At 40.1% G+C, this 26447-nt stretch overlaps 1 protein-coding gene across 3 annotated transcripts in view; it reads right to left on the bottom strand.

The window, feature by feature from the left end:
- EFCAB2 (EF-hand calcium binding domain 2) overlaps positions 1-21417 on the bottom strand; it is a 138796-nt gene extending 117379 nt beyond the window's left edge. The window contains exons 1-2 of one of the 3 annotated variants that reach the window (XM_067030750.1): positions 21217-21417; positions 17021-17179 (exon numbers count right to left, since the gene is read on the bottom strand). In XM_067030750.1, coding sequence (XP_066886851.1) covers positions 17021-17179; positions 21217-21315 — 258 coding nt within the window. In that variant the 5' untranslated portion in view covers positions 21316-21417. Of the gene's footprint in view, positions 1-17020; positions 17180-17597; positions 17747-21216 lie in introns of those variants that run through there. The other 2 variants (XM_067030749.1, XM_059068265.2) reach the window with 2 other exon arrangements.
- Between the last annotated feature and the right edge of the window lie 5030 nt (positions 21418-26447).

The raw sequence follows: 26447 nt of genomic DNA, 5'->3' as shown, positions 1-26447 counted from the left end.
TACTGTAGCCCTGTTGATGTGGTGATAAGTTGTAAGTGAAGAAAAGCATTCTATAGTCTCATGATTAAATTTCAGTTTTTTAATGGACCTGGGTCTCTGAATTGTGACCTTCACAAGTGTTTTTTAGCTTATCCCCATCCTCTTAGATGAGACAGGAAGGCTACAGGGCACTGAAGTTGGTTAAATAAAGATAGGTAAGACAAAGCTCTAGTAAGGTCTTTTCCGCCTGGAGAGATCTTTGCTATGAAGACTGTTCTGGAGATTTCAAAATGGTTACTTTCTCCCTCCTCCCTGCTACAGCAACAAGGAGGTCTTTCTTGACACTTTACCAGATAGCCTTGTGGGATTCCTGGAAGTAAAACCCAAGGAAGTGTGAGGGACCTCCCAAGACTGTAGTCTCCCAGACGTTTCTCATTTACACAGCCTCCACACAGCCATCAGCTATTCACCAAAATTACCAAGTATTTCTTCCAGTTTATGGCAACAGGGGTGATGACTGTTGGAGCTGAAACTAGAATTCCACTTTACCATCCAAGCCCCTGTTTTTGTAGAGAGGGGATAAAAGAGGTATCTCCCAATAGGTTTGTTGGAAGGATTAAATAACATAATTCACGTAAAATATTTAGCCCAGTGCCGACTTCAAAGTGCTCATTAGACTGAGAACTCTTTGAACTGAAGTTTAAAGAAATTAAGTGACGTGCCCAAGTAAAATCTGAAAAAAAGCAGTGTCCAAATTCAAGCCCAGGTCTTAGGCTCCAAATTTATTGTTACATTTTATTTATTTTTTTAAAATGAACTTATTTATTTTTGGCTGTGTTGGGTCTTCGTTGCTGTGCACAGGCTTTCTCTAGTTGTGGCAAACAGGGGCTACTCTTTGTTGCAGTGCACTGGCTTCTCAATGCAGTGGATTCTCTTGTTGTGGAGCACAGGCTCTAGGCGCGCAGGCTTCAGTAGTTGTGGCATGCAGGCTCCGTAGCTGTGGCTCGCGGGCTCTAGAGCGCAGTCTCAGTAGTTGTGGCACACGGGCTTAGTTGTTCCACGGCATGCAGGACCTTCCTGGACCAGGGCTCGAACCTGTGTCCCCTGCATTGGCAGGCAGATTCTTAACTACTGTGCCACCAGAGAAGTCCTAGTGCTATATTTTAAAATAAGTTATTTTATTACACTCTTAATATCTAAAAAAATCCATACTAGAGGTTTACAAAGCATTGTCAAGTATTGGACTTGGTAAATATGTTTTCACAAACGGGTAAGAATAATTTATAATTAGCATTCAGATTTTAAAATATAAAAATAGTTGCTATGTGAGTCTTAAAAATTTTGTAGAAATGACATTAATATGAGACTCTTTAAAAATAAATGTCCCTGGAAAAATCTGACCACCCTGATATCATCTTCCTCTGTTTTCCCCTGTCATTTTACACATTCACACACATAATTTTTATATGGTTTTAAATGGCTACAATCCAACAAGTCAATACATAACAATTTACTTTGTATCCCCATTTGTCAGATAAGTAGATTTTATCAATGTCTCCAAATTTATAAAAAACTTTAAATAACACAAATTTCCAAAGTGCCTTCCAAAAACAATGACAATTTTTTTTTGGATGAAACATTTCCATTTGACTTTTTTTAAGCATGGTAAAATAGACATAACAAAAAATTAACCATCTTAACCATTCAGTAGCATTAAGGATATTCACACTGTTGTGCAAACTATCTCCAGAACTCTTATCTTGCAAAACTGAACACTATACCTGAAACCTAGCAGGACCCTGTGGAGCTCCTGGGCATGGAAGCCTTTCTGTGTCCCCCATTTCTTGTTTGTAGGAGTAGACTCCAGCCTCCATGACCTTTCCTGAGTCCCAAATGCAGATTCGAACAGTTGCTAATCAGGGAAGGGAGGGGATGCAGAGACAAGGGAGGAGCAGTCAAGAAACAATAGTTCAGCCTTGGGACAGGGTCCTGGTTCCCCTTCAAGGGATACACATAACCATACAGTAAGTCCCCTACACATGAACCTTCAAGTTGAAAACTTTCAAAGATGCGAATGTACACTCCATCACATCAAGCGTGAGTGAAATTGCAGCTTGCCCTCTGTCTCCTGTTGCTGACGATCCTTCAGCTCTACCATCTCCCACCTCCTTTGCCTCCTCCAGTTAGTAACTCTTCTTTTCTGTTCACTTGATGCCAGCACCTGCATGTCACCTGTTTTACTATATTACTGTACTTTTCAATGTACTGTACTGTAAGGTTAAAAATGTCTTATTTTTCATGTTTGCTTGCTTTTTATATATTTGTGTGAAAAGTATTATGAACCTATTACAGTACAGTACTATGTAGCCAATTGTGTTAGTTGGGTACCTAGGCTAACTTTGTTGGACTTACAAATTGGACATACAAAAGTTCTCTCAGAATAGAACCTGTTTGTATGTAGGTGACTTACTGTATCTTTAAGCTCTTCTGCAGAACTAAAACCCCCACCAAATGGAAGATGTTCCAGAGAGAAGGTCACAGTTTGATAACCTCGAGAAGCTCATCAGGAGACCACCTGAGGCCAGATTAAAGAAATGCAGGCTCTGCACACACCCTGATCATTATTAGCAACCCACCCTTGAACCACTGCTATAAAACTCCTCACCAAATCCCACCGGGTTGGGACACACAGTTTTTCAGGGCACAAGCAAGCTGTATGCCCCTTTGCCTGGCAAAGCAAGAAAGCTATTCTTTGCCAAGACAGAGAACTTTACCCAGTTCTCTGTCTCCAAGATTTGATTCAGCACCAGTGCACAAAGGCCGAGTTTTCGGCATCAAATTTGGCACCCTACATGGGGCTGACTTGCGGACAGCCCCATGGGGGTCCCCTGGTTGGATCGGACACTCCAAGGTTTTCTCCACATCAGCCTCTTTCAAGAGAGCAAAGGATTGGAGAATTCCTTTAAAGGCCAGATCACCTGGGACCCTTGCCTAGAAAGGACGAGCCCCAGTCATACCCATTCCACCATCCCAGCAGCTGGAACTCCCAGGTGGGAGCAGATGGAGGAAGAGGGACCATTCTAGCAGCTGCTGAGGCCATCTTCATCCCAAGAACATTCCTCTCTTCTTCCTGCCCATGATGGCCTGGATGTCCTACTCTAAGGAATTATTTTAGGGAAGGAGAAAAGTAGTATCTGGGATGTCGTGATATCTCAGCCAGCCTGTGGTACGTCCCCTGGCATGCAGTCCAAGGCCCCTTTGGCCCTGTCCATTTAGAGGAACCCTGGCTCCCATTTGAGGGATTTTTTATTCTGGGAAATCCCACTTGGAAGGCACACTGCTTGGACAGAGGTCACAGGCTAAGTTGGGACTTGGAAGCCAATTTGAGCCTTGTGCTATTTGGTTTTTAGTTTCTGTTTGGTTTTGGGTTTCTTTGGTTCAAAGCTTCTGTTGCTGGCAAGGATTTTGGTTTGTTCTTAGTCCACACATGAGTGTTCTATCAATCAAACATGGGAAGTGCTTCTTCTTAAATTCCATCTGATAGCCCCCTGGGGAAAATCCTGGTAGACTGGTTGACCTATAGTTATAAACCTATGACTAAGAAAAAAGAATGAGATTCTATTGTAATTCTGTTTGGGTAACATACATTCTTGAAAATGAGGAAAGGTGGTCTTTGAATGGTAGCCTAAATTACTATACTATCATCCAGCTAGAGTTGTTTTGTCACAGGAAAGAAAAGACAGGAGAAATTTCGTATGTTCAAGCACTCATGCAGCTACATAATAAAGAAAGTGAACAGTAAGGTAATAGGAGGATGGTACAACAAGAAAAGAAAGTCATTTTGTCCTAGAGCTGGTTATTTCTGAATGGGGGAAAAAATAAGGGACAAAATAATATGGATGCAGAATGTGATGGAAAGTGTGTGAAAAAGGGACACTGAGAAAAAAGTTGTGCATGATCAGGATTTTCTAACATTGAATTAAATCTATTTGGGTAAATGGATTTTGCTGGGAGTGGGCTGGGGCAAGACTGAATTTGGTTTCTCCCTCCAAAGTTTTCTGGGAATATTTTGATAACAGCTTATGAGTTTCTTTGCCTTTAAGTGATCTGTATTTGCCTTTGAAATCTTTTCACTTTGGTTAAGTAAATAAGTATTGTTTGGCAGATTCTAAAAGTTCTTCTGACCTCCAGCCAACTTAGGTGCTTCAGAGGAACCTTGAGGCATCTCAGAGAAATACTAAATTAACATGTTAAATTACATGGGAAGCATTGTCAAGTCAGTAATTCCTAAAAATCTAGTATGTCCTGGTAAAATTTATCAGTCATAATTCTAGTTATTTGTAAATGTTGTATGTCACAGCAATAACTAAGTTTCTTTTGTCAGTCACTGTGACTAAATGTTTAACCATGACTTTTTAAGTCTTTCTGTGATTTATAGACAGTTATTATTATACTCTGATACTTTTGCAAAGTGCTTCATCTTCAAGAGGATTTATGTGAAGGACCCTTTTGACAAATACAGGTCTCTGATAAATTTCACATCACACTGCTGAACTGGGTCTACTGCTAAAAGCACATGTACAATGCTTGTGTAACAACTGGGTATAAACGATAAAGTGTATGGTCTATAAAGTATTTCCTCCTTAACATACCTCTGAGCTGGTTCACGATACCTGATCAGTTCTCCCCCAATGTGGACTACCTAGGCAATTATAAAGGAGGCATAGCACCAAGGGACATCATCTACACCCAGAGCAAAGAGCTGAATCACCCCAGCATCAAGGGACAAATATTTCGATCATCAATGTTTTCTACTGAAAGACTTGTAATCAAAAGAGGAAATGATGAAAGAAAAAAAAAATCTGTATGTATTGAGGTATGGGGAAGTCACTCTGGCTTATACATGGTTTAACTTTAAAAAGTGGCCCTTTGGACATGCATTGTAAATCTGCTTTGGCCATTGAAGAGGAGAATACATTTGAAGGTCAAAATGGAATAACTATGGTTCAGATGTCCAAGGTAAAACTGAGTGATCATTGTGGAAGTTGTCACTCCTCCTACTTCTAACTGGGTCTGTTGCACCAAAATGGTGGACCAAGGGATTGAGATCTTAATCATACAAGATCCAGGACTTGGAACTCAAATATTTTTAATTTGGTAGCCATTCCACAAAATTTAGGCAGGACTACACCCCATTTCAGCAGTAAGTAGCCAGAGTGGCAGTAACCCCATTCCCTGAAAGATCTGGGGAAAGATAAAACTGAGAAGGGGGATTAAAACTGAATCCCCCTAAAACACAGTTTGTCTGCCAAGTTTATGACTGTTTCTATCCAAAATGATTATTCCCTTTCTTGTCCAGCATCTGTTCTCAAGATTGAGGAGTATCAAAGAAAAGGGGGGAGAGAAACTGAGCAGGACTCTGTGGGGCTCCTGGGCACAGAAGCCTTTCTGTGTCCCCCATTTCTTGTTCATAGGGAATAGACTCCAGCCTCCACAACCTTCCCAGAGTCCCAAAGGACAAATTTGAACAGTTGCTAATCAGGAAAGGGAGGGGATGCAGAGACAAGGGAAGAGCAGTCAAGAAACAATGGTGCAGCAGGGTCTCGGTTCCTCCTCAAGGGATACACATAACATATTTGAGCTCTTTACAGAACTAAAACCCCCAATAAATGGAGGATGTTAGCATTCTTCATTCTATATTAAAGGAACCAGAAATTTTCTTCAAGAGAACACCTGAGGCCAGATTAAAGGAACCACAGAAACTCATCAGATCACCTAAGGCCAGATTAAAGGAGTACAGGCCCTGCACACACCCGAATCCTTATCAGCAACCCCACCCTTGAACCACTGCTATAAAACTCCTCACCAAATCCTCCTGGGGAAGGACAGAGAGTTCTGAGGAGCACAAGCCTGCTGTGTCCCCATTTGCCTTACAAAGCAACAAAGCTATTCTTTTCTACTTTGTCCAAAACTCTGTCTCCGAGATTCAATTTGGCACTGGTATATAAAGGCTGAGTTTTTGGCATCATACCCACTAAACAACAACCTCCCTTTTATCCTTCCCCTGGCAACCACCATTCTACTATGAATTTGACTATTCTACGTACCTCACAGAAGTGGAATCATACAATATTTGTCTTTTTGTGACTGGATAAGTCCACTCAGCAAAATGTCCTCAAATATGCATGAACATATACATCCATGCAGTTGTTATGTCAGAATTTATTTCCTTTCTAAGGCTGAATAGTATTTAATTTTACATATATGCCACACTTTGTTTATCCATTCATCCACTGATGGACACCTGAGTTGCTTCCACCTTTCAACTATTGTGAATAATGCTGCTATGAACACAAGTGTACAAATATCTGTCCAAGTTCCTTCTTTCAATTATTTGGGGTATATACCCAGATGTGGATTTGTTAGATCATATGGCAAGGCAATTTCTAATTTTTTGAGGAACCACCACATTATTTTCCACAGCAGCTGCACCATTTTACTTTTTACATTCCCAGATAAATGTCCACAAGGGCTTCAATTTCTCTACATCCTCACTAATACATTATTTTGTTGTTGCTACTATAAAAAAACAACAGCAATGGGTATGAAATGGTATCGCATTGTCCATTTGATTTTTTAAATTATAAATTTTCTTGACAAATTTTTATAGATTAGTACAAATAAATTTCAGTCCAATTTCTCTTCAAACTTTTCTCTTTTTTTTGGTTGCACCACACAGCTCGCAGGATCTTAATTCCCTGACCAGGGATTGAACCCAGGATGCCAGCAGTGGAAGTGCAGAGTCCTAACCACTGGACCACCAGGGAATTTCCTCTCCAAACGTATTATTCTGAATTAGAGGAAGCAAATTAGGTTTCTATAAGTTAGTTTTCTTCTTCAGTTAGTCTCTCCCTGAATGCTAATCAGTCTAAAATAGGGAGAAAACTTATTAAATGGCCCCCAAATATGCATGAATGAATCATGTGTGAGCAAAAATTGGTAAGACTTAAAGTTTTTCTTAACCCTTAGATTCCACGTCATGCATATAGTATCTACTAATCTAAACAGCTACTAACTCCCTAGAATGCACCAACCACTTTCCTTCCTATTTATTCAGCATTCCTTTAATGCCAGGCATTGTGGGGTGATGAGGATATAAGGATGAATAAGAAAATACTGCCCACATTACAACAATATTATGAAATAGATATAATTATTCACACTTTACATTTGAGGAACCTGAAGATCCTTAGGTTTAGCATCTTGGCTAAGATCAGATACAGCTTGAGAAAGCTGTAATTCAAATTCAAATCTTACTCCAAAGCTCACGTTTTCTACTATTCCATACTGTGCTCTGCACTATCAACAGTACACTTTTTAAAAAGTAATATTCACTTGTAATTTCTATTTTTTACTTTATATTTCCAAATGTTGGGTTTTGAGAGGAATGACATAATATGGGGAAACAAAACAAAACAAAAAAAACTTGTAAAACTTCGAAGACATCTAGGAGTTGATAAGGAATTGGAAGCACTTTACCAAGCAATATTATCAAAGCATGCAAAGTCAAAAGAATATTTTAATACAAACAAAAATAGTAAATCCTAGAAAGAACTTTAAGTATCTGAAGCTTGTTTAAAAAAAAAAAAAACTGACACACCTTCCAAAGCTCATTAGCCTGCCAAAAATCAGAATGTTATTCCTAAGCAGTCTCTTTCCTAGACATGATTTTAATAAGTAGAAGATCCTTCCAGTTCTATTTAAAATTCTCTAGGAGACAGAAACATTAAAATAAGATTTAAAGATCCAAAGAATCAACAACTGCATTGATTCTCCATTTTAAACAAACAAAAAAGAAGAGAAAAAAAACTATAATGCTCTGGCTGGGGAAACATACAGGAATGACAGAAATTCAAAAATAATTTTTCCTATCCCATTTCAAAAATTCACCTTTCAGTAAAACAAATAAAATTAAGTCCTTTTTAAAAAAATTAACTTGATTATAAAATGTTTAATTCTTCTATTTGCTAACATAACTATATTACATCTTTTAATCTAGGAAAAAAGATGTTATATGTTAAAGTACAAAAATGCTACAAATAAGCATGATTTCAATGTATATAACCTTACAGAAAAATTTTATAAATAGAGCAAGAAACTCATCATAGATTTAGTTACTTTCCTTACCAATATTCTCACTACTTGTATCAAGATTAATCCCTAAATGTTGAAGAAGAGCTAGGTGCAATGGCTATCCAGAAACTTAATCCTCCTTTACAACTTAAAAAAAATTCCAGATTAAATATGAACAATTAAAAATACATGTATTTTTGATTTTTTAAAGACATGCCAATGAATATCATAGCTCTCAAAAAATGTTTGTTGAGCCAGATGAAATAAAAGCATGTAGCTTACCTGAAAGAAAAAGGAAAAAAACCCTAACAATAGTTTATGTGCTTTTAGGTGTAGATTTTTGGGGAAACAGTGAGTAATGCTTTGATTAAAACATAAACACTTTTAATTAATTCAAATGATCTGAATGCAACAATATTTATTGAATTCCTACCATGTGCTGTACACTCTGCAAGACACTGACTATAAAGAAGTGATCTCCCCACCCTCTTGGAGCTTATAAGGTAATGGATATATCCTTCAAAACTATCCTTTTTCTTTTGCATGATTCCATGTTCATCAAGAAACTTTAGAAATATAGTTTTGCCCTCTCCAAAAGCTTAATACACATAAAACAATATATGATATTGCAGAGGTCAGCTTTCTGATCAATGTATCAACATACCCCTATTTAAATTAATAAATCATTATTCAGGTTTGCACATCACTCTTCACAAGTTTAGTTACCTTGTGTGAATCCTCAAAGCCAGGTTTATTCTTATTAATTGGTTAGATGTAATTTCTGAAACTTCAGAGTTCAGAATCAAATATAGGAGTGGAATATGTGTAAACAAAGATGATATCAGCATATGAATCTCTAGTTTATCCTCAGACAACATGTTTTATTTCATCATGCCCTTCAAACTGCAGTTAGTTAACTCATAAAACTGTTGTAAGGAGTAAATGAGACTCCCTCTTGTGAGAGCACCAGAATCACAACTAACTGCTGAACAATTATCAAAAGAAAGACACTGGAACTCACCAAAATAAATACCCCACATCCAAAGACAAAGGAGAAGCCACAGTGAGACAGTAAGAGGGGCGCAATCACAATAAAATCAAATCCCATAACTGCTGGGTGGGTGACTCACAAACTGGAGAACAATTATACCACAGAAGTCCATCCACTGGAGTTCACTCCCAACCTGGGGGTCCAGCAACAGGAGGAGTAATTCCCAGAGAATCAGACTTTGAAGGCTAGCGGGATTTGATTGCAGAACTTCAACAGGACTGGGGGAAACAGACACTCCACTCTTGGAGGACACACACCAAGTAGTCTACGTGTCAGGACATAGCAGGAAAGAGCAATGACCCCACAGGAGACTGAACCAGACCTACCTGCTAGTGTTGGAGGGTGTCCTGCAGAGGCAGGGGAATGGCTGTGGCTCACCACAGGGACAAGGACACTGGCAACAGAAGTTCTGGGAAGTACTCCTTGGCTTGAGTTCTCCCAGAGTCTGCCATTACCCCACCAAAGAGAATGTAGGCTCCAGTGCCGGGTTGCCTCAGGCCAAACAATCAACAGGGAGGGAACCCAGCTCCACCCATCAGCAGACAAGCTGATTAAAGCTTTACTGAGATATGCCCACCAAAGCAACACCCATCTCTACCCACCACCAGTCCCTCCCATCAGGGAACTTGCACAAGCCTCTTAGAGAGCCTCATCCACCAGAGGGCAGACAGCAGAAGCAAGAAGAACTACAATCCCACAGGCTGTAGAACGAGAACCACATTCACAAAAAGAAAGACAAAGTGAAAAGGCAGAGGACTATGTACCAGATGAAGGAACAAGATAAAACCCCTGAAAAGCAACTAAATGAAGTGGAGATAGGCAACCTTCCAGAAAAAGAATTCAGAATAATGAGAGTGAAGATGATCCAGGATCTTGGAAAAAGAATGAACGCAAAGATCGAGAAGATGCAAGAAATGTTTAACAAAGACCTAGAAGAATTAAAGAACAAACAAACAGAGATGAACAATACAATAACTGAAATGAAAAATACACTAGAAGGAATCAATAGCAGAATAACTGAGGCAGAAGAACAGATAAGTGACCTGGAAGACAGAATGTTGGAATTCACTGCTGCGGAACAGAATAAAGAAAAAAGAATGAAAAGAAATGAAGACAGCCTAAGAGACCTCTGGGACAACATTAAACACAACAACATTCACATTATAGGGTCCCAGAAGGAGAAGAGAGAGAGAAAGGACCCAAGAAAATATTTGAAGTGATTATAGTCGAAAACTTCCCTAACATAGAAAAGGAAATAGCCACCCAACTCCAGGAATCGCAGAGTCCCAGGAAGAATAAACCCAAGGAGAAACACTCTAAGATACACAGTAATCAAATTGACAAAAATTAAAGATAAAGAAGAATTATTGAAAGCAACAAGGGAAAAACAACAAATAACATACAAGGGAACTCCCATAAGGTTAACAGTTGATTTCTCAGCAAAACCAGAAGGGAGTTGCACAACATATTTAAAGTGATGAAAGGGAAGAACCTACAACCAAGATTTCTCTAGCCAGCAAGGATCTTATTCATTTGACGGAGAAATCAAAGCTTTACAGACAAACAAAAGCTAAGAGAATTCAGCACCACCAAACCAGCTCTACGATGAATGCTGAAGAAACTTCTCTAAGTGAGAAACACAAGAGAAAAAAAGAACACACAAAAATAAACCAAAACAATTAAGAAAATGGTAATAGGAACACACATATCAATTCATTACCTTAAATGTGAACGGATTAAATGCTCCAACCAAAAGACAGAGGCTCGCTGAATGGATACAAAAACAAGAGCCATATATATGCTGTCTACAAGAGACCCACTTCAGCCCTAGGGACACATACAGACTGGAAGTGAGGGGCTGGAAAAAGATATTCCATGCAAATGGAAATCAAAAGAAAGCTGGAGTAGCAATACTCATATCAGAAAAATAGACTTTAAAATGAAGACTGTTACAAGAGACAAGGAAGGACACTACATAATGATCAAGGGAGCAATCCAAGAAGATATAACAATTATAAAAATATATGCACCCAAAATTGGAGCACCTCAATACATAAGGCAATGCTAACAGCTATAAAAGAGGAAATCGACAGTAACACAGTAATAGTGGGGGACTTTAACACCTCACTTACACCAATGGACAGATCATCCAAAATGAAAATTAATAAGGAAACACAAGCTTTAAATGACACAACAGACCAGACAGATTTAATGGATATTCATAGGACACTCCATCTGGAAACAGCAGATTACACTTTCTTCTCAAGTGCACATGGAACATTCTCCAGGATAGATCACATCTTAGGTCACAAATCAACCCTCAGTAAATTTAAGAAAACTGAAATCATATCAAGCCTCTTTTCAGACCACAATGCTATGAGATTAGAAATCAATTACACGGAAAAAAAAAAAAAGTAAAAAACACAGACACATGGAGGCTAAACAATACGTTACTAAATAACCAAAAGATCACTGAAGAAATTAAAGAGGAAATCAAAAAATACCTAGAAACAAATGACAACAAAATACAATGATCCAAAACCTATAGGATGCAGCAAAAGCAGTTCTAAGAGGGAAGTTACAGCAATACAAGCCTACCTCAAAAAACAAGAAAAATCTCAAATAAACAACCTAACCTTATACCTAAAGGAACTAGAAAGAAGAACAAACAAAACCCAAAGTTAGAAGGAAAGAAATCATAAAGATCATTGCAGAAACAAATGAAATAGAAACAAAGAAAACAATAGCAAAGATCAATAAAACTAAAAGCTAGTTCTTTAAAAAGATAAACAAAATTGATAAACCTTTAGGCAGACTCATCAAGAAAAAGAGGGACAGGACTCAAATAAATGAAATTAGAAATGAAAAAGAAGTTACAATGGACACCGGAGAAATACAAAGCATCATAAGAAACTACTATAAGCAACTCTATGCCAATAAAATGGACAACCTAGAAGAAATGGACAAATTCTTAGAAAGGTATAACCATCCAAGCCTGAACCAGGAAGAAATAGAAAATATGAACAGACCAATCACAAGCACTAAAATAGAAACTGTGATTAAAAATCTTCCAGCAGAAACAAAGACCCAACACAGCCAAAAATAAATAAATCTTTAAAAAAAAAAAAAAAAATCTTCCAACAAACAAAAGTCCAGGACCAGATGGCTTCACAAGTTCTATCAAACATTTACAGAAGAGCTAACATCATCCTTCTCAAACTCTTCCAAAATATTGCAGAGGAAGGAACACTCCCAAACTCACTCCACGAGGCCACCATCACCCTGATACCAAAATCCAGACAAAGATACTACAAAAAAAGAAAATTGCAGATCAATATCACTGATGAATACAGATGCAAAAATCCTCAACAAAATACTAACAAACAGAATCCAACAGCACATTTAAAGGACCATACACCATGATCAAGTGGGATTTATCCCAGGGATGCAAGGATTCTTCAATATATGCAAATCAATCTCCGTGAAACACCATATTAACAAATTGAAGAATTAAAATCCATATGATCATCTCAAGAGATGCAGAAAAAGCTTTTGACAATACTCAACACCAATTTATTATAAAAACTCTCCAGAAAGTGGACATAGAGGGAACCTACCTCAACATAATAAAGGCCATATACAACAAACCCACAGCAAACATCATTCTCAGTAGTGAAAAAACTGAAAGAATTTTCTCTAAGATCAGGAAAAAGACAAGGATGTCCACTCTCGCCACTATTATTCAACATAGTTTTGGAAGTGCTAGCCACGGCAATCAGAGAAAACAAAAGAAATAAAAGGAATACAAATTGGAAAAGAAGTAAAACTATCACTGTTTGCAGATGACATGATACTATACATAGATATTCCTAAAAATGTCACCAGAAAACTTCTAGAGCTAATCAATGAATTTGGTAAAGTTGCAGGATACAAAATTAATGCACAGAAATCTCTTGCATTCCTATACCTAACAACGAAAAATCTGAAAGAGAAATTAAGGAAGCTCTCCCATTTACTATTGCAACAAAAAGAATAAAATACCTAGGAATAAACCTACCTAAGGAGACAAAAGACCTGTATGCAGAAAACTGTACGACACTGATGAAAAATCAAAGACGATACAAACAGATGGAGAGATATACCATGTTCTTGGATTGGAAGAATCAATAGTGTGAAAATGACTATACTACCCAAAGCAATCTACAGACTCAGTGCAATCCCTATCAAATTACCAATGGCATTTTTTACAGAACTAGAACGAAAATTCTTAAAATTTGTATGGACACACAAAAGCCCCCGAATAGCCAAAGCAGTCTTGAGGGGATAAAACAGAGCTGGAGGAATCAGACTCCCTGAGTTCAGACTATACTACAAAGCTACAATAATCAAGACAATATGGTACTGGCACAAAAACAGAAATATAGATCAATGGAACAGGATAGAATGCCTGGAGGTGAACCCACACACCTTTGGCCAACTAATCTATGACAAAGGAGGGAAGGATATACAATGGAGAAAAGACAGTCTCTTCAATAAGTGGTGCTGGAAAAACTGGCCAGCTACATGTAAAAGAATGAAATCAGAACACTTCCTAACACCATACACAAAAATAAACTCAAAATGGATTAAAGACCTAAATGTAAAGCCAGACACTATAAAACTCTTAGAGGAAAACATAGGAAGAACACTCTTTGACATAAATCACAGCAAGATCGTTTTTGACCCACCTCCTAGAGAAATGGAAATAAAGATAAAACTAAACAAATGGGACCTAATGAAATTTACAGGCTTTTGCACAGCAAAGGAAACCACAAACAAGACGAAAAGACAACCCTCAGAATGGGAGAAAATATTTGCAAACTAATCAACGGACAAAGGATTAATCTCCAAAATATATAAACATCTCATGCAGCTCAATATTTAAAAAACAAACAACCCATTCAAAAAAAATGTGCAGAAGACCTAAATAGACATTTCTCCAAAGAAGACATACAGATGGCCAAGAAGCACATGAAAAGCTGCTCAACATCACTAATTATTAGAGAAATGCAAATCAAAACTACAATGACATATCACCTCACACTGGTTAGAATGGGCATCATCATCAGAAAATCTACAAACAACAAATGCTGGAGAGGGTGTGGAGAAAAGGGAACCCTCTTGCTCTGTTGGCAGGAATGTAAATTGATACAGCCACCATGGACAGTATGGAGGTTCCTTAAAAAACTAAAAACAGAATTACCATATGACCCAGCAATCCTACGATTGCGCATATACCCAGAGAAAACCATAATTCAAAAAGACACATGCACCCCAATGTTCACTGCAGCACTATTTACAATAGTCAGGTCATGGAAACAACCTAAATGCCCATCGACAGACGAATGGATAAAGAAGATGTGGTACATGTATACAACAGAATATTACTCAGCCATAAAAAGGAACGATATTGGGTCATTTGTAGAGACGTGGATGGACCTAGAGACTGTCATGCAGAGTTAAGTCAGAAAAACAAATATCATATATTAATGCATATATGTGGAATCTAGAAAAGTAGTACAGATGAACTGGTTTGCAAGGCAGAAATAGAGACACGGATGTAAAGAACAAACGTATGGACACCAAGAGGGAAAAGCGGGGGTGGAGGGAGGATGAATTGGGAGACTGGATTCACATATATACACTAATATGTATAAAATAGATAAGAACCTGCTGTATAAAAAAATAAAATAAAATTCAAAGAAAACAAACAAAATAAAGGAGTAAATGAGATATACCATACAACAGTGCTTCTCAAACTTTAATGTGCATGTGGATCACCTGCAGGTGTGCTTAAATGCAGACTCTGATTCAGTAGGTCAGGGGCAAGGACTGAGCTCCTTCCTTTCTGATAAGCTCCCCGTGAAACCAGGCTGCTGCCCACAGCAGGAGGGGACAGGCTGCTCAGTCCAGCTGACTGTTCCCTCCCATTTATGGATGTCTTACCTCCCTTACTGATCTCACCTTCCTTGGGAGAAAAAAATATATTTTTCAGTATTTGTATCCTCCGAAGTTCTAACCTAATCAGAGTGCCTTCCATATGGTAAGCATTAAACACATGCCAACTGAATGAATGACATCCAGCTTTTAACAGTCATTACTTCTTCTATGGCTATAGACAGAATTGTTTCTTCTTTGAATTAGCTTATTTTAAATAGAAACGTATTTTTGAAAACTGAGAAATCAAAACAGCTTTCAATCTACTTTTTTTAAATGAAGAAAAAAAATTGTATTTGCAGCATAATACAGCGCTTTTGTCTCCTCAGGCTGACCTAATCATCTTTTTCAAAAATCCACGATTGACTTGTTAAAATTATCTTCTAATGATTCTTCCATTTTTTTGTAAATAATAATTTAATAAATCAAAGTAAGTCACCTGGTTTTCTGGGGAAGTTTTAAAACTAATACCAAAAAAAAGTAATCATTTTCTTAGGATGTACCTTATACTTTTAAAGCAGCACGATAAAATTATAAGGACATCTTAGGAAAGGTAACATGTAAAAAATAAGTCTGACTTTTAGATTAACGGTACCATTAAAAAAATAAAATATTATTATTGCTATCAGTAGGTAGCTCTTTGGCAGTTTCGTGGGTTTCTCCGCTGATTTTCTGTGATCACCGTGACAAGTGACTAAGTATCTAGGGCTGGCTTCTACACTTGTAAATATTACTTGTTAACCTGATTACATCTTTGTTCCATGCTGAGAAAAATGGTATGTTGATGTTTCAAGCACTCAAGAAAAGAACAAAGGTGGAGTATTATTTTCATTTCTCTACAGTTTCATGGCCTTTCTGATGTTTTTGCGATGAGTTCGCCAATTACCAAAATAAACAATTATTTTTGAGTAACTAACGTAGGAGAGTAAGGATCAAGTTTTTAAGCAAACCGCCGAATTAAAACAACGTAACGGTCTTGCAAGTAAACAATGATAACCGGGTTTTCGCTTCCCCACACATGAAGCACATCAATACCCCCGATATGGCGACCCGGAGCCCGGAGGCCCAGTCCCGCCTCTGACGCCGCGACCGCGCGCGCTGGTCCGGCTGGTACCGCAGCAGAGACCAGGCCGGCGCACAGGGCTCAACGAGTTCCCTCTAGAGTTTGCTCTTTCGTCTTTATTAAAGACGTTTTTTGTTTTTTGTTTTTTCGTTTAAGACAAGACACCAGGCGGATAGCATAGCGCTAGCCACCTAGCAGGCACTTCGGAGCCTGGAGGTTCAGAGGGAGCGGCAGATGTCCTCGAGGAAGTTCTCCTACGTCTCCATTACGGAGGCAAAATGGTGGCCGCGAACGCCAGCCCGCTGGCCCGGGCGGGGTTTCGGCACGGCAGGGGAGGAGCCCGCCAGACTCTGGCGGCCGGATCGGTCCTCACGCAAGCCCGCCCCGGGGCCCATAGACCGAGAAGCTGCCGGCGTGGCGCCTGCGGCATCCAGATCCCGGTCGAACGATTGGAGGCGGCGTCCCCGAGACCGTGAACAAGGACGCCATTATGGCCCTCCCCTGCCAGCGCCTCGGCCGCAACCCGCGCTGGAAGCTAGGCTCGGGGTTCGGAAAAACGGACGAGGAAGGGGGTCGGAACCAGGGCCGGGCGGGAACCGAGAAACGGGAGGGGCGGGACCGCAGGGGCGGGGCGAGACGAGGCGGCAGGAACAGGGGAGGGGGCCTCCCCTGCAGGGCGGGCGGCGGGACCTGGCTCGGTCAGCCCCCTCCCTGCGGGTGCAGTCCAGAGGTAGGGTGACCCACCTAGTCCGGAGCTCCCCCGTGCGGCCCGGGATCGCGGCAGGCGGCTAGGGCTGCGCTCCCGCGGCGCCTCTTACCTGTGCCTTCCTTGTCTCCGTCGTCCGCCATTTTGTTGAGGCGCCGTCGCCGGGGAGGGCCCTGTCGCTAAGCTGGGTCGCGGCGTCCTGGCCCCCTGCAGCCCTGCGGCTACTCGGCCCTGGAGGATAGGCGGCTCCGAACCCCGAAGGAAGAAGACCCTGGGCGTGGGTGAGGGAGGGAAAGCTTGGAGTGCGTCCCCTCCCCCTTCCCTCCATGACCCTCTGGCGCCCAGGAGACCGGAAGCCCGGACCCGCAGCCCGCGACCACTGAGCCGTGTCCGGGGCTTCAGCCTATTCCTTCAGGCCTGAGCCCTGGTTTTTCTGGCGTGGAGGAAGTATTTAATAATAAAGTTCCGAACCCCTCATTTTCCTTATTTATGATCCATTTGGGGACACAATGCTGTCCCCCTCCCCTCCAGTTTGTAGGATGTGGCGTTGCTCGATTTTTTTTTACTGCATATTTTAAAACGCAGTTGGAGAAATGGGTGCAGAACTCGGCTCCGGGGTGACAGAACCAACCGGCAGTCCCACCGCCTCTTCCCGTCCGCACCCCGCGGAGAGGCCGGACCTCCCCCACCTCTGGCCCCTTGTTTTCTCCCGTCCAGTGCTCGCCACCCGCTCCCAGAGACTGGGACTGCACGGCGGGCGAGAGCTGGAGCTGGGACGGAAAACTGGGCCGGCGCGGGAGGAAACCAGAGCCATTAAACTGTTGTTACTGGAGGAGCGGAATCGCTGTAGAAAAACATGTGTAAAATCGGCGCAAACACTGCGTCGGTCAAGGCTGCGATTTCTTTTTTTTCTTTTTTCTTTTTTTTTGCGGTACGCGGGCCTCTCACTGTTGTGGCCTCTCCCATTGCGGAGCACAGGCTCCGGACGCGCAGGCTCAGCGGCCATGGCTCACGGGCCCAGCCGCTCCGTGGCATGTGGGATCTTCCCGGACCGGGGCACGAACCCGTGACCCCTGCATCGGCAGGCGGACTCTCAACCACTGGGCCAACAAAAACGTGCCCATCTTATGCTCACTGTTACATACATGAAATTTCTTGTGAAATTTGACAACACCTCCAGTTAAAATGACTGGGAAGGAAAGTTTTAAATCTCGCTTTTCCAAAACTTCGAAGCCGTGGCATGATGTTAAGTTTTTGTCTAATTTTAAGGAAAAGTTCACTATACTAGAATATTTTCTTTTAAAAATAATTTTTGAGTAATATGCCTAATGGTATGGTTCAAGCAAATATATATTTTTAAACGAGTTTTAGATGCTATTTAAATGCATGTGTGTACTAATTTAAATTACTTGATACTATGTAAAAGTCGATTATAAACTTAACTGTAAATATTAAGAGGCCTTCAAAATAAAAGGTATTTAATAGTTTTACTAACTGAGTTATTATGCTTATATTATTCTGGTTCTGTAATCCCTCAGTAAACCCTAAAGAAAAGTGACTAATATTCTTTATTAAAATATTTTTTTTGTAGGAGATATATGGTGCTGCGACAGGCATTCTCTCTGAAATTGACTATAAACGATTGGATCTTCACAAAATGGCTCATATTAGAAGATATATACTTATATAAAATGAATACAATCGTGAACAGTAAGGTCTTAATGCCGAAAAATAGGGGAAAGTAGTCATCAGCACTCATGTATATTTAAATTTCATAGTCATCATGGTCTATCTTGGTTTTTTAAAGACTCCTCTTTCCATATAGACGATGAAGGCCTTTGAAATAAACATGGGAAAGCCCAGCTTTAGTCTTCAGGCCCGCTACTGTGCCTTTTCATGCGCTGCTTTCAGTTTCCTTTTTACGGAATGACTTTCCCTCCTCTCTCTCTGCCCTAACATTCACCCTCCCACAGACACACATATGTCCCCTCCCTGTTGTCAGTGACCTCCTTAAAGGTCATGCACTCCTTGAAGCTTTCCCTGTCAACCCGTTACTCTGAGGTACCATAGCCATACTGTAGACCCAAATCACATTGATTCTCAGTGACTTGTTTCCCCCTAACAAACTAAGCTCTTGAGGACAGGAAGTGCTTTATTTGTCCATATATCCACAGTGCCTAGAACAGCTTTTCAATGTTTATGTCTAAAATAATGTGCATTTTAAAAGTTAGGACAGAATTTAGTCTTCTCAATGACTTATTAAGAAACAGAGCTTTTTATTGTCTAGATTATTTCAAGCCACGTTAATCTCTACTCTGAACTCCTACATCATATTTAAGACAACTCTCTAAATTTGGATGAGTAAAAAAAATTTATGTTAATTAACTCCTCCCCCCAATTAGATTTGAAGACTGGATCCTAATATATGCACCTTTTGTATACCCACAGTACCTATCCCAATTTGGGGCACATACTATGAGCTTAATACATACTTTTCAATTGACTAATTGGCTGATCAGACGTAAAAGTCTGCAATGATTCTGGAAAACTTTCCACAACGTGAAAAAAAATGGTTATCCAGGTGACAATTTAAGCCCACCCTGCCAATCAGTGGGGCCAGAGGGATGTGTACAGGTTATGTCCTTTTTTTTTTTTTTTTTTTTTTTTTTTTGTGTTACGCGGGCCTCTCACTGCTGTGGCCTCTCCCATTGCGGAGCACAGGCTCCGGACGCACAGGCTCAGCGGCCATGGCTCACGGGCCCAGCCGCTCCGCGGCACGCGGGATCCTCCCAGACCGGGGCACGAACCCGCGTCCCCTGCATCGGCAGGCGGACCCCCAACCACTGCGCCACCAGGGAAGCCCCGAGGTTATGTCTTTTTTCATGATTGAATTTATAGTGTTAAATTTCTTCTCACAGGCATCTGTTCTGTGCCCATGAGGGACACAGAAATGTTTCTTCTGAATACAGTTGACTCACCTAAGGTGTGGGTAAAGTGGAAAGGGTAAGTGGTGTGAATAATGCAAAATGACAGTAAAAAAATCTTCACAGCACCTTTACTGTCCTAGTATGGAGATCATTGACATCTCCTTGGACTAAGAATAATTTTTTTTTTAACTGGATTTTCCTCAGCCATTGCCCTGTACTGACCTCATGATCCTAGGCAAGGCATGTAATCTCTTTAAAACTTAGTTAACTTAGAAAAATGGAGATAGCAATGTCCAAGCTCCTTGCCTTAGAGTTTTAATGAGACTGAATAGATGTAACCAAAAGCTTTGAAAATTTTAGAGAACTTGCGAGGAATCCCCACTTCCGTGTGGGAAGGAGTACTTAGAGGTCAAACCCCAACTTCTTTTCTGAGATTCAGCTTCAACTTGGAGAGTTTCCTTTTCCAGTGCTTCAGCTACATGACCAGGAGGTGGTCTGACTCCAGGTCTTACACAGGTTACTACTAGAATCTGCTGCCTGCCTGATGTGATCTAGGTTACATGATAGAGCTTCATCTTAAGTTTGTGGCCCTTTCCTGATTTCTACCTCGCCATTTTTAAATCTTACCAAGCATGAGCAGCCTTAAGCATATCTAGCTTCCTTGGGCTCTAGACCCAGGAAAATGAGAGGGATGGTGTTACTTCTCTGGTCTAATTCCAGTTTTCTAATGGAAGATGCGTCCCTTCCCTGGATGATTAACATCAAGAATGTCCAGCCTTTCAAGGAAGACACTACTCCTACACTACCCCTACCCATAAGGCAAGTAACCTTACCCTGTGATCTCAAAAGGAGATCCTTATTAGAATACAACAGAATAAGAGTACAGTTTCATTACAGTTACAATAATAAAAATAACTCTTTAAATACTTTGTATATATTATCTCTTTTAATCTTTATGAGGGTGATAGTATCTCCGTTTCACAGATGAAAAAGCTATACACATTAATGGGCTGTTTAAGGTTTCAAAGCTGGTTGGTAAGAGCTGGCTAGGAATCTAGTTCTGATTCCAGAGCCACTCTGCTATCCTGCTTCTTTATAAATGTAAGATATCATCGTTTATATTCTATTTCATAACCTGAATATTTAGAGAAGAATGTTAAGGGCAAAAATTCTGGGCAGAATTTGTCACCTTCCTCCCCCACTTTTTTTTTTTACTGCTTCAAAACATCAACCAAAGCAACTGGCAGAGACTCTTAGGAACTTTAAAGCAACCAGATAATGGCATGTATGTTGTCCTTGTCTGGACAAAGAATTAAGCTAAAGGCCTAGCAGGAGAGGAAGTGAAACCCACTCTTCTACGGGGCCCCAGTGGTCTGCTCACCTTCTTTTCTTTCCTTCCCACCGTCCTGCAAATTGAGGTTTCAGGTCTCTCAGTAATGAGGGAGAATTGTGTTAAATCCTTGGCTCTGGACAAGAGCATATTCAGTGCCAGAGTTCCTTCAGGCTTTTCAGGGAGACCCAGAGCAGGAAGCTGGAACTGCAGCACTTGTGGGCAGCTTGAAAGTAAATCTTACATGAAACCACAACTCTTAAAGCATTTGGAAAAATAACCTCCTGGCCCTACTTCTGGCAGAAGTACATGTTTCTTTCTATTTCCCTTAAGAACACACATTGACACAACAAGTTACTGTTTAATTCACTGCTTAAGCATTTCCTGTTCTAAGCAGCACTTTTCAGGGACACTCATTGCTAAGCAACTTTTGATGAGCCCCTGTTCTTTATTCATTGAAAATCAGACCTGAAAGGGGAAGGGTGGTAACTAACCCAGAGATTCAAAAAATGTTCATGATCTCTCCTACAACCTCTTACCCCTTAAGTGTGAAAATAGAGGAAAAGCTAGAATTACACAGGTAATTGACTTCGGAATAATTTTTTTAGTTGCAGCTTCAAAAATAAATCTTTGAACTTAACTTTCACTTATCATGTTTACATTAGGAGATAGAACTGTATAGAAGAATTAAGCATGTAGCCTTAGGAGGTAAATGGACCCAGGATTGAACCTCAGTCCACTGTTCATTAGCTATATGACTCTGGACATGTTATCCTCTCCTCTGTAACCTCGGTTTCCACATCTGAGGTTACACAGAGGTAAGGAGATGATTGACCAGGTGGGACATGGAGGCCACCTCTACTTCTCCCTTGACTTCTGGACTGAATTTAATTTCTTGAGACTATGGCCACGCGACTCTCTGCTGCCTCTAGGGCCAATAGTGATAATATAGGGAGCATTTACTATGTTCTAGGAACGATGCCCAGTGTTTTACATCATCACAGTAACCTTATAAGAAAGACACTGATATGGTTCCCTTTTAAAGATGAAGAAAACCAGAGTTAAGATCCTAAAATTGCTTCTCTGAGAGGAAAGATGGCTTTTCTCTGCTGAGCTTCAAAGCCTTTCCTGAGATGCCTCCTCAGAACCTTAGTCTGGATGTTCCATTTCCTCCTTATAACAAACCACTGGGACAGGACTGCTTTCCTGCCTCTTGAAGGAGGCGTTGTCCAGTCAACGAGGTAAAGAGGGGGGCTGTGAGGGGGCCGGAGCGTCCCAATCTCTCTAGCTCCACCTTCCCTGCTACCCTTAGTATGACCATGTAGACTTTTTTTTTTTTTTAATCTTAAAGGTTTCACTACGGACCTATGGAGAAAGAGATCGGATAATAAAATTAACAAATGCGGATGTTATAAACGTCCTGGAAACTTAAAAAATTTTACAGACATGGTTCCTGACTCATAAAGCTCTTGACTCTCTCTGAGATGGTAAGAACCTGTGCCTGGCACACCTGGCTCTTCCTTCACTGCCATTCCAGTACTGCCACTACTGAAATTAATTTTCCTTCCCAGAGTTTATACGGATTAACAATAGTCCATGTGGCTCTTGCAGGACATAAATAAATAAATAAATAAATTTTTTTAAAGCCTAGGAGACATAGTTTTATATAGACATATGGATTTTAAAAAAATTTTTATTGGATTATAGTTGATTTACAATGTTGTGTTAGTTTCAGGTGTACAGCAAAGTGATTCAGTTATACATATACCTATGTTCATTGTTTTCCAAATTCTTTTCTCATATAAGTTATCACAGAATATTGAGTAGTGTTCCCTGTGCTACACAGTAGGTCCTTGTTGGTTATCTATCTTATATATAGTAGTTAATCCCAAGCTCCTGATTTATCCCCCCCACCATGTTTCCCCTTTGGTAACCGTAAGTTGTTTTCGATGTCTGTAACTCTGTTTCTGTTTTGTAAATAAGCTCATTTGTATCATTTTTTTAATTAGATTCCATGTATAAGTGATATCATATGATATTTGTCTTTGAGAGACGTATGGATTTTTAAATTTCTGATACTGAAAAGTAAATTCATACTATTATTTTGTATTATAGATAATTCCAATACTGTTTGCAGCTTTAGAATTGAGCAGAAAATGACTCAGTGCTGTGCCTCATCTTGACTTTGTAGGCCTGGCCTGTGATTATGGCCACTTACCCTTAATAAAATGCCTGTGAATAGCAATCAGTTGAGACTGCCCACTCTCCTGCATTGGAGGCTAACTCCTTGAAAAATTTCCGCATTATCTAGTAACTGCCCTAGAACAGAGATCTGCAACCCCTTCCCCAAGAGAGAATACCACTAAGCAAAACAATACAAACATAAAAAGATTTTTGAATCTTCACAGGTTTTGCTGGGTTTTTCTTTGTACTTTTTTTTTCTTTTTCAAGTCAGCTATATTTTCAAGAAGGTAAGGGAAGGTGTGAGATTGGGAGTGAAGAGCGGTGACAGGAAAGAGAGGTTAGGAAGTTATTTTTAGGAAGGCTTGGAGGGGAAGGGAAAGTCAATTACATACAGGGAGTGGGGCAGGGAGGCTAAGCCAAGGGAAAGCTGGTTAACTGGGGAAGGGCTTACTTAGTCCTCTGGTCCCTCTTGTTTCTTCCTACAAGTTCACAATTCTTCCTCACCAAGTAGTGAAAGAAAGGCAGCTGCGAACTCCTGGGTGGGAGGCGTGACCTTGTTCATTTAGCCTCCCTCTCCATTCTTGGAGAAGGAAGTTTCATTCAGTTATCAGAAAATATTTATGAATATTTTATGTCCTGTGTGCAGGACGGTCTGTTAGGCACAACAGGGAGTACCCATACATGATAGCTGATAGCTGCTTTCCTTTTGCTGAGATACTTTCAGAGCTGGTAGTGTTAAACTAGCAATCTTTTGGGAATTCCCTGGCGGTCCAGTGGTTAGGACTTGGTGCTGTCACTGCCGGGCCACAAGTTTGATCCCTGGTCAGGGAACTAAGATCCCGCAAGCCCTGTGGCCAGGCCAAAAAAAATAAAGAAACTAACAATTTTGGGGGTTTGGGTTTTGGGGTTTTTTGTCATCCAATCTCTTGGTCCTGAAGTTTACTAATTATTGGCCCACAGAACTCAAATACCCACCCACCAAAGCTACTTTCTCCTTCATGTGATGTATAGTGTGTACTATACCCTTCCCATAGTCTCAGCGTACCCAACAATGGTTTGTATCTACAGTATGTGATCAATTATTAGTTATCCAGAACACCATAGAACTGTGTCATTGGATTAAACTAATGGTGTGTTTTCTCCAGGAGATAAGTGGTTGCAAATTTAACTAATTTGACTAAGTCTGTTTACTAGGTTGTTTTTGTGTGTTTGTTTGTTTGTTTAGACCACTCTGTGCAGCTTGCGGATCTTAGTTCCCCAGCCAGGGATTGAACCCGTGCCCCTGCATTGGGAGCGTGGCATCCTAACTGCTGGACTGCCAGGGAAGTCCCTCACTAGGTTGTTTTATTTCAGTGCCTGGAGTGGGCCCCAAGGCCTTTGAATTCATAGACCTTTAACTAAGTAGAATAACTAGAAATTTAGTACTAACTATGGCTTACATCTCATAGGGGAGTGTATATTGTAATCATACGATGATGTTTTTCATGGAAAAAAAATATACAACCAAGAATGTAATAAATACTTTAAAAATTGATGTCCACAAACACAAAACCCTCCCTGGATGATCTTAAATAACTATGCCTATACAGAAATAAGGCTTAAAGCGTATCTTCTTTTTAATGGCCTTCTCTTTAAAATGTGAGTGATATGAGTGTCCAGTAGACTGTGTTCTTTCTTTACATTAGTTATTTTTAAAGAATAATCACTTTAAGAAGGAACAGCATAATGGGATAGCCAGGCACAAGAATCTTGAATTTTATTTCTATTTTTGCTCTAATGTTTTTTGGAATATCTACTGCTGGAATTTCTGTGGATTTATTAGACTTCTATGCCTCCATTTCTTTAAAATGGGTATGACATTTTTACCACTTATGCTCTGAAGTCTTAGGATGAGAATTATGATCTCTTCCATTAAGTATCACTTGCCTAGTAACACCACGAACAGAAATTTGAGGATCAAACATGTTGAATAGGATCACTATCTTATCTTCATAATGTGAAAAGTAAATTTTATATCCAATCCAGGGTGTATACACCTATATGCCATCCAAATCTGTTGTACTCTCATCTCTGTCTGGTCTTGAGCTATCCTGGCAATGAATACTTCTTTATACCCCATAGCAAAATATCACTATTAAAATAAAGTGAATGAAAAAGACATCAGCTAGATATAATCCTAGTTTTAAACAACTGGCCTCAATACCATTCTTTGTTTTTATCAATAGACTTTATTTTTCAGAGAAGTTTTAGGTTTACAGGAAAATTAAGCAAAAAGTAGAGTTCCCATATACCTCTTTTTAGCTCCTTCTACACACAGTTTCCCCTACTATTAAAATCATGCATTAATATATTCTTTTTTATTACATTTAATAGTTGAAGACAGATGTTGCTTTGGTGAATAAGAAAATAAGTATTCTAGGGGCTTCCCTGGTGGCGCAGTGGTTGAGAGTCCGCCTGCCGATGCAGGGGACACGGGTTCGTTCCCGGTCCGGGAAGATCCCACATGCCGCGGAGCGGCTAGGCCCGTGAGCCATGACCGCTGAGCCTGCGCGTCCGGAGCCTGTGCTGTGCAACGGGAGAGGCCGCAACAGTGAGAGGACCACGTACCGCAAAAAAAAAAAAAAAAAAAAAAAAAAGTATTCTAATGATCTTAAGGAGTTAGACCTGCTGGCTACTGACAGAATTTCTTTGGCACCATTTACACACAGACTGAAGTTATTTTATTCGGTAAGAATTCCCATATTTAAATAGCTACTCACCTAGTTGGGGGCACAGTTTGTAACCAAACATGATAAAGGAAGCACTGAACTTGTAACATTATAGACTGAGGTTCTACCCCTAACTTCCCTTGGTTAGTAGCTTTGGCTGTGTCTCTTAACCTCTGTGAAATTCTGGGATGGATTAGAAAAGCTAAAACAGTCCTTTTCCATTCTTTCATGAATTTCGTAATCCCTTGTTCCCAAAGTGAGTAGAAGGCTATTTTAAGTGGCTCAAATATGTGTGTGTGTATGTGTTTTTTTTTTTTTTACTTCTGTTTTTATTTTAGTGTGTATTAAAAAGTCTAGTACCTTGGACCGATGACTTCACAAATGTTATCG

This window comes from Kogia breviceps, chromosome 1 (genome assembly GCF_026419965.1).
Source record: "Kogia breviceps isolate mKogBre1 chromosome 1, mKogBre1 haplotype 1, whole genome shotgun sequence".
NCBI classification, from domain to species: domain Eukaryota; kingdom Metazoa; phylum Chordata; class Mammalia; order Artiodactyla; family Physeteridae; genus Kogia; species Kogia breviceps.
This window is presented reverse-complemented; position numbering and strand designations above follow the sequence as displayed.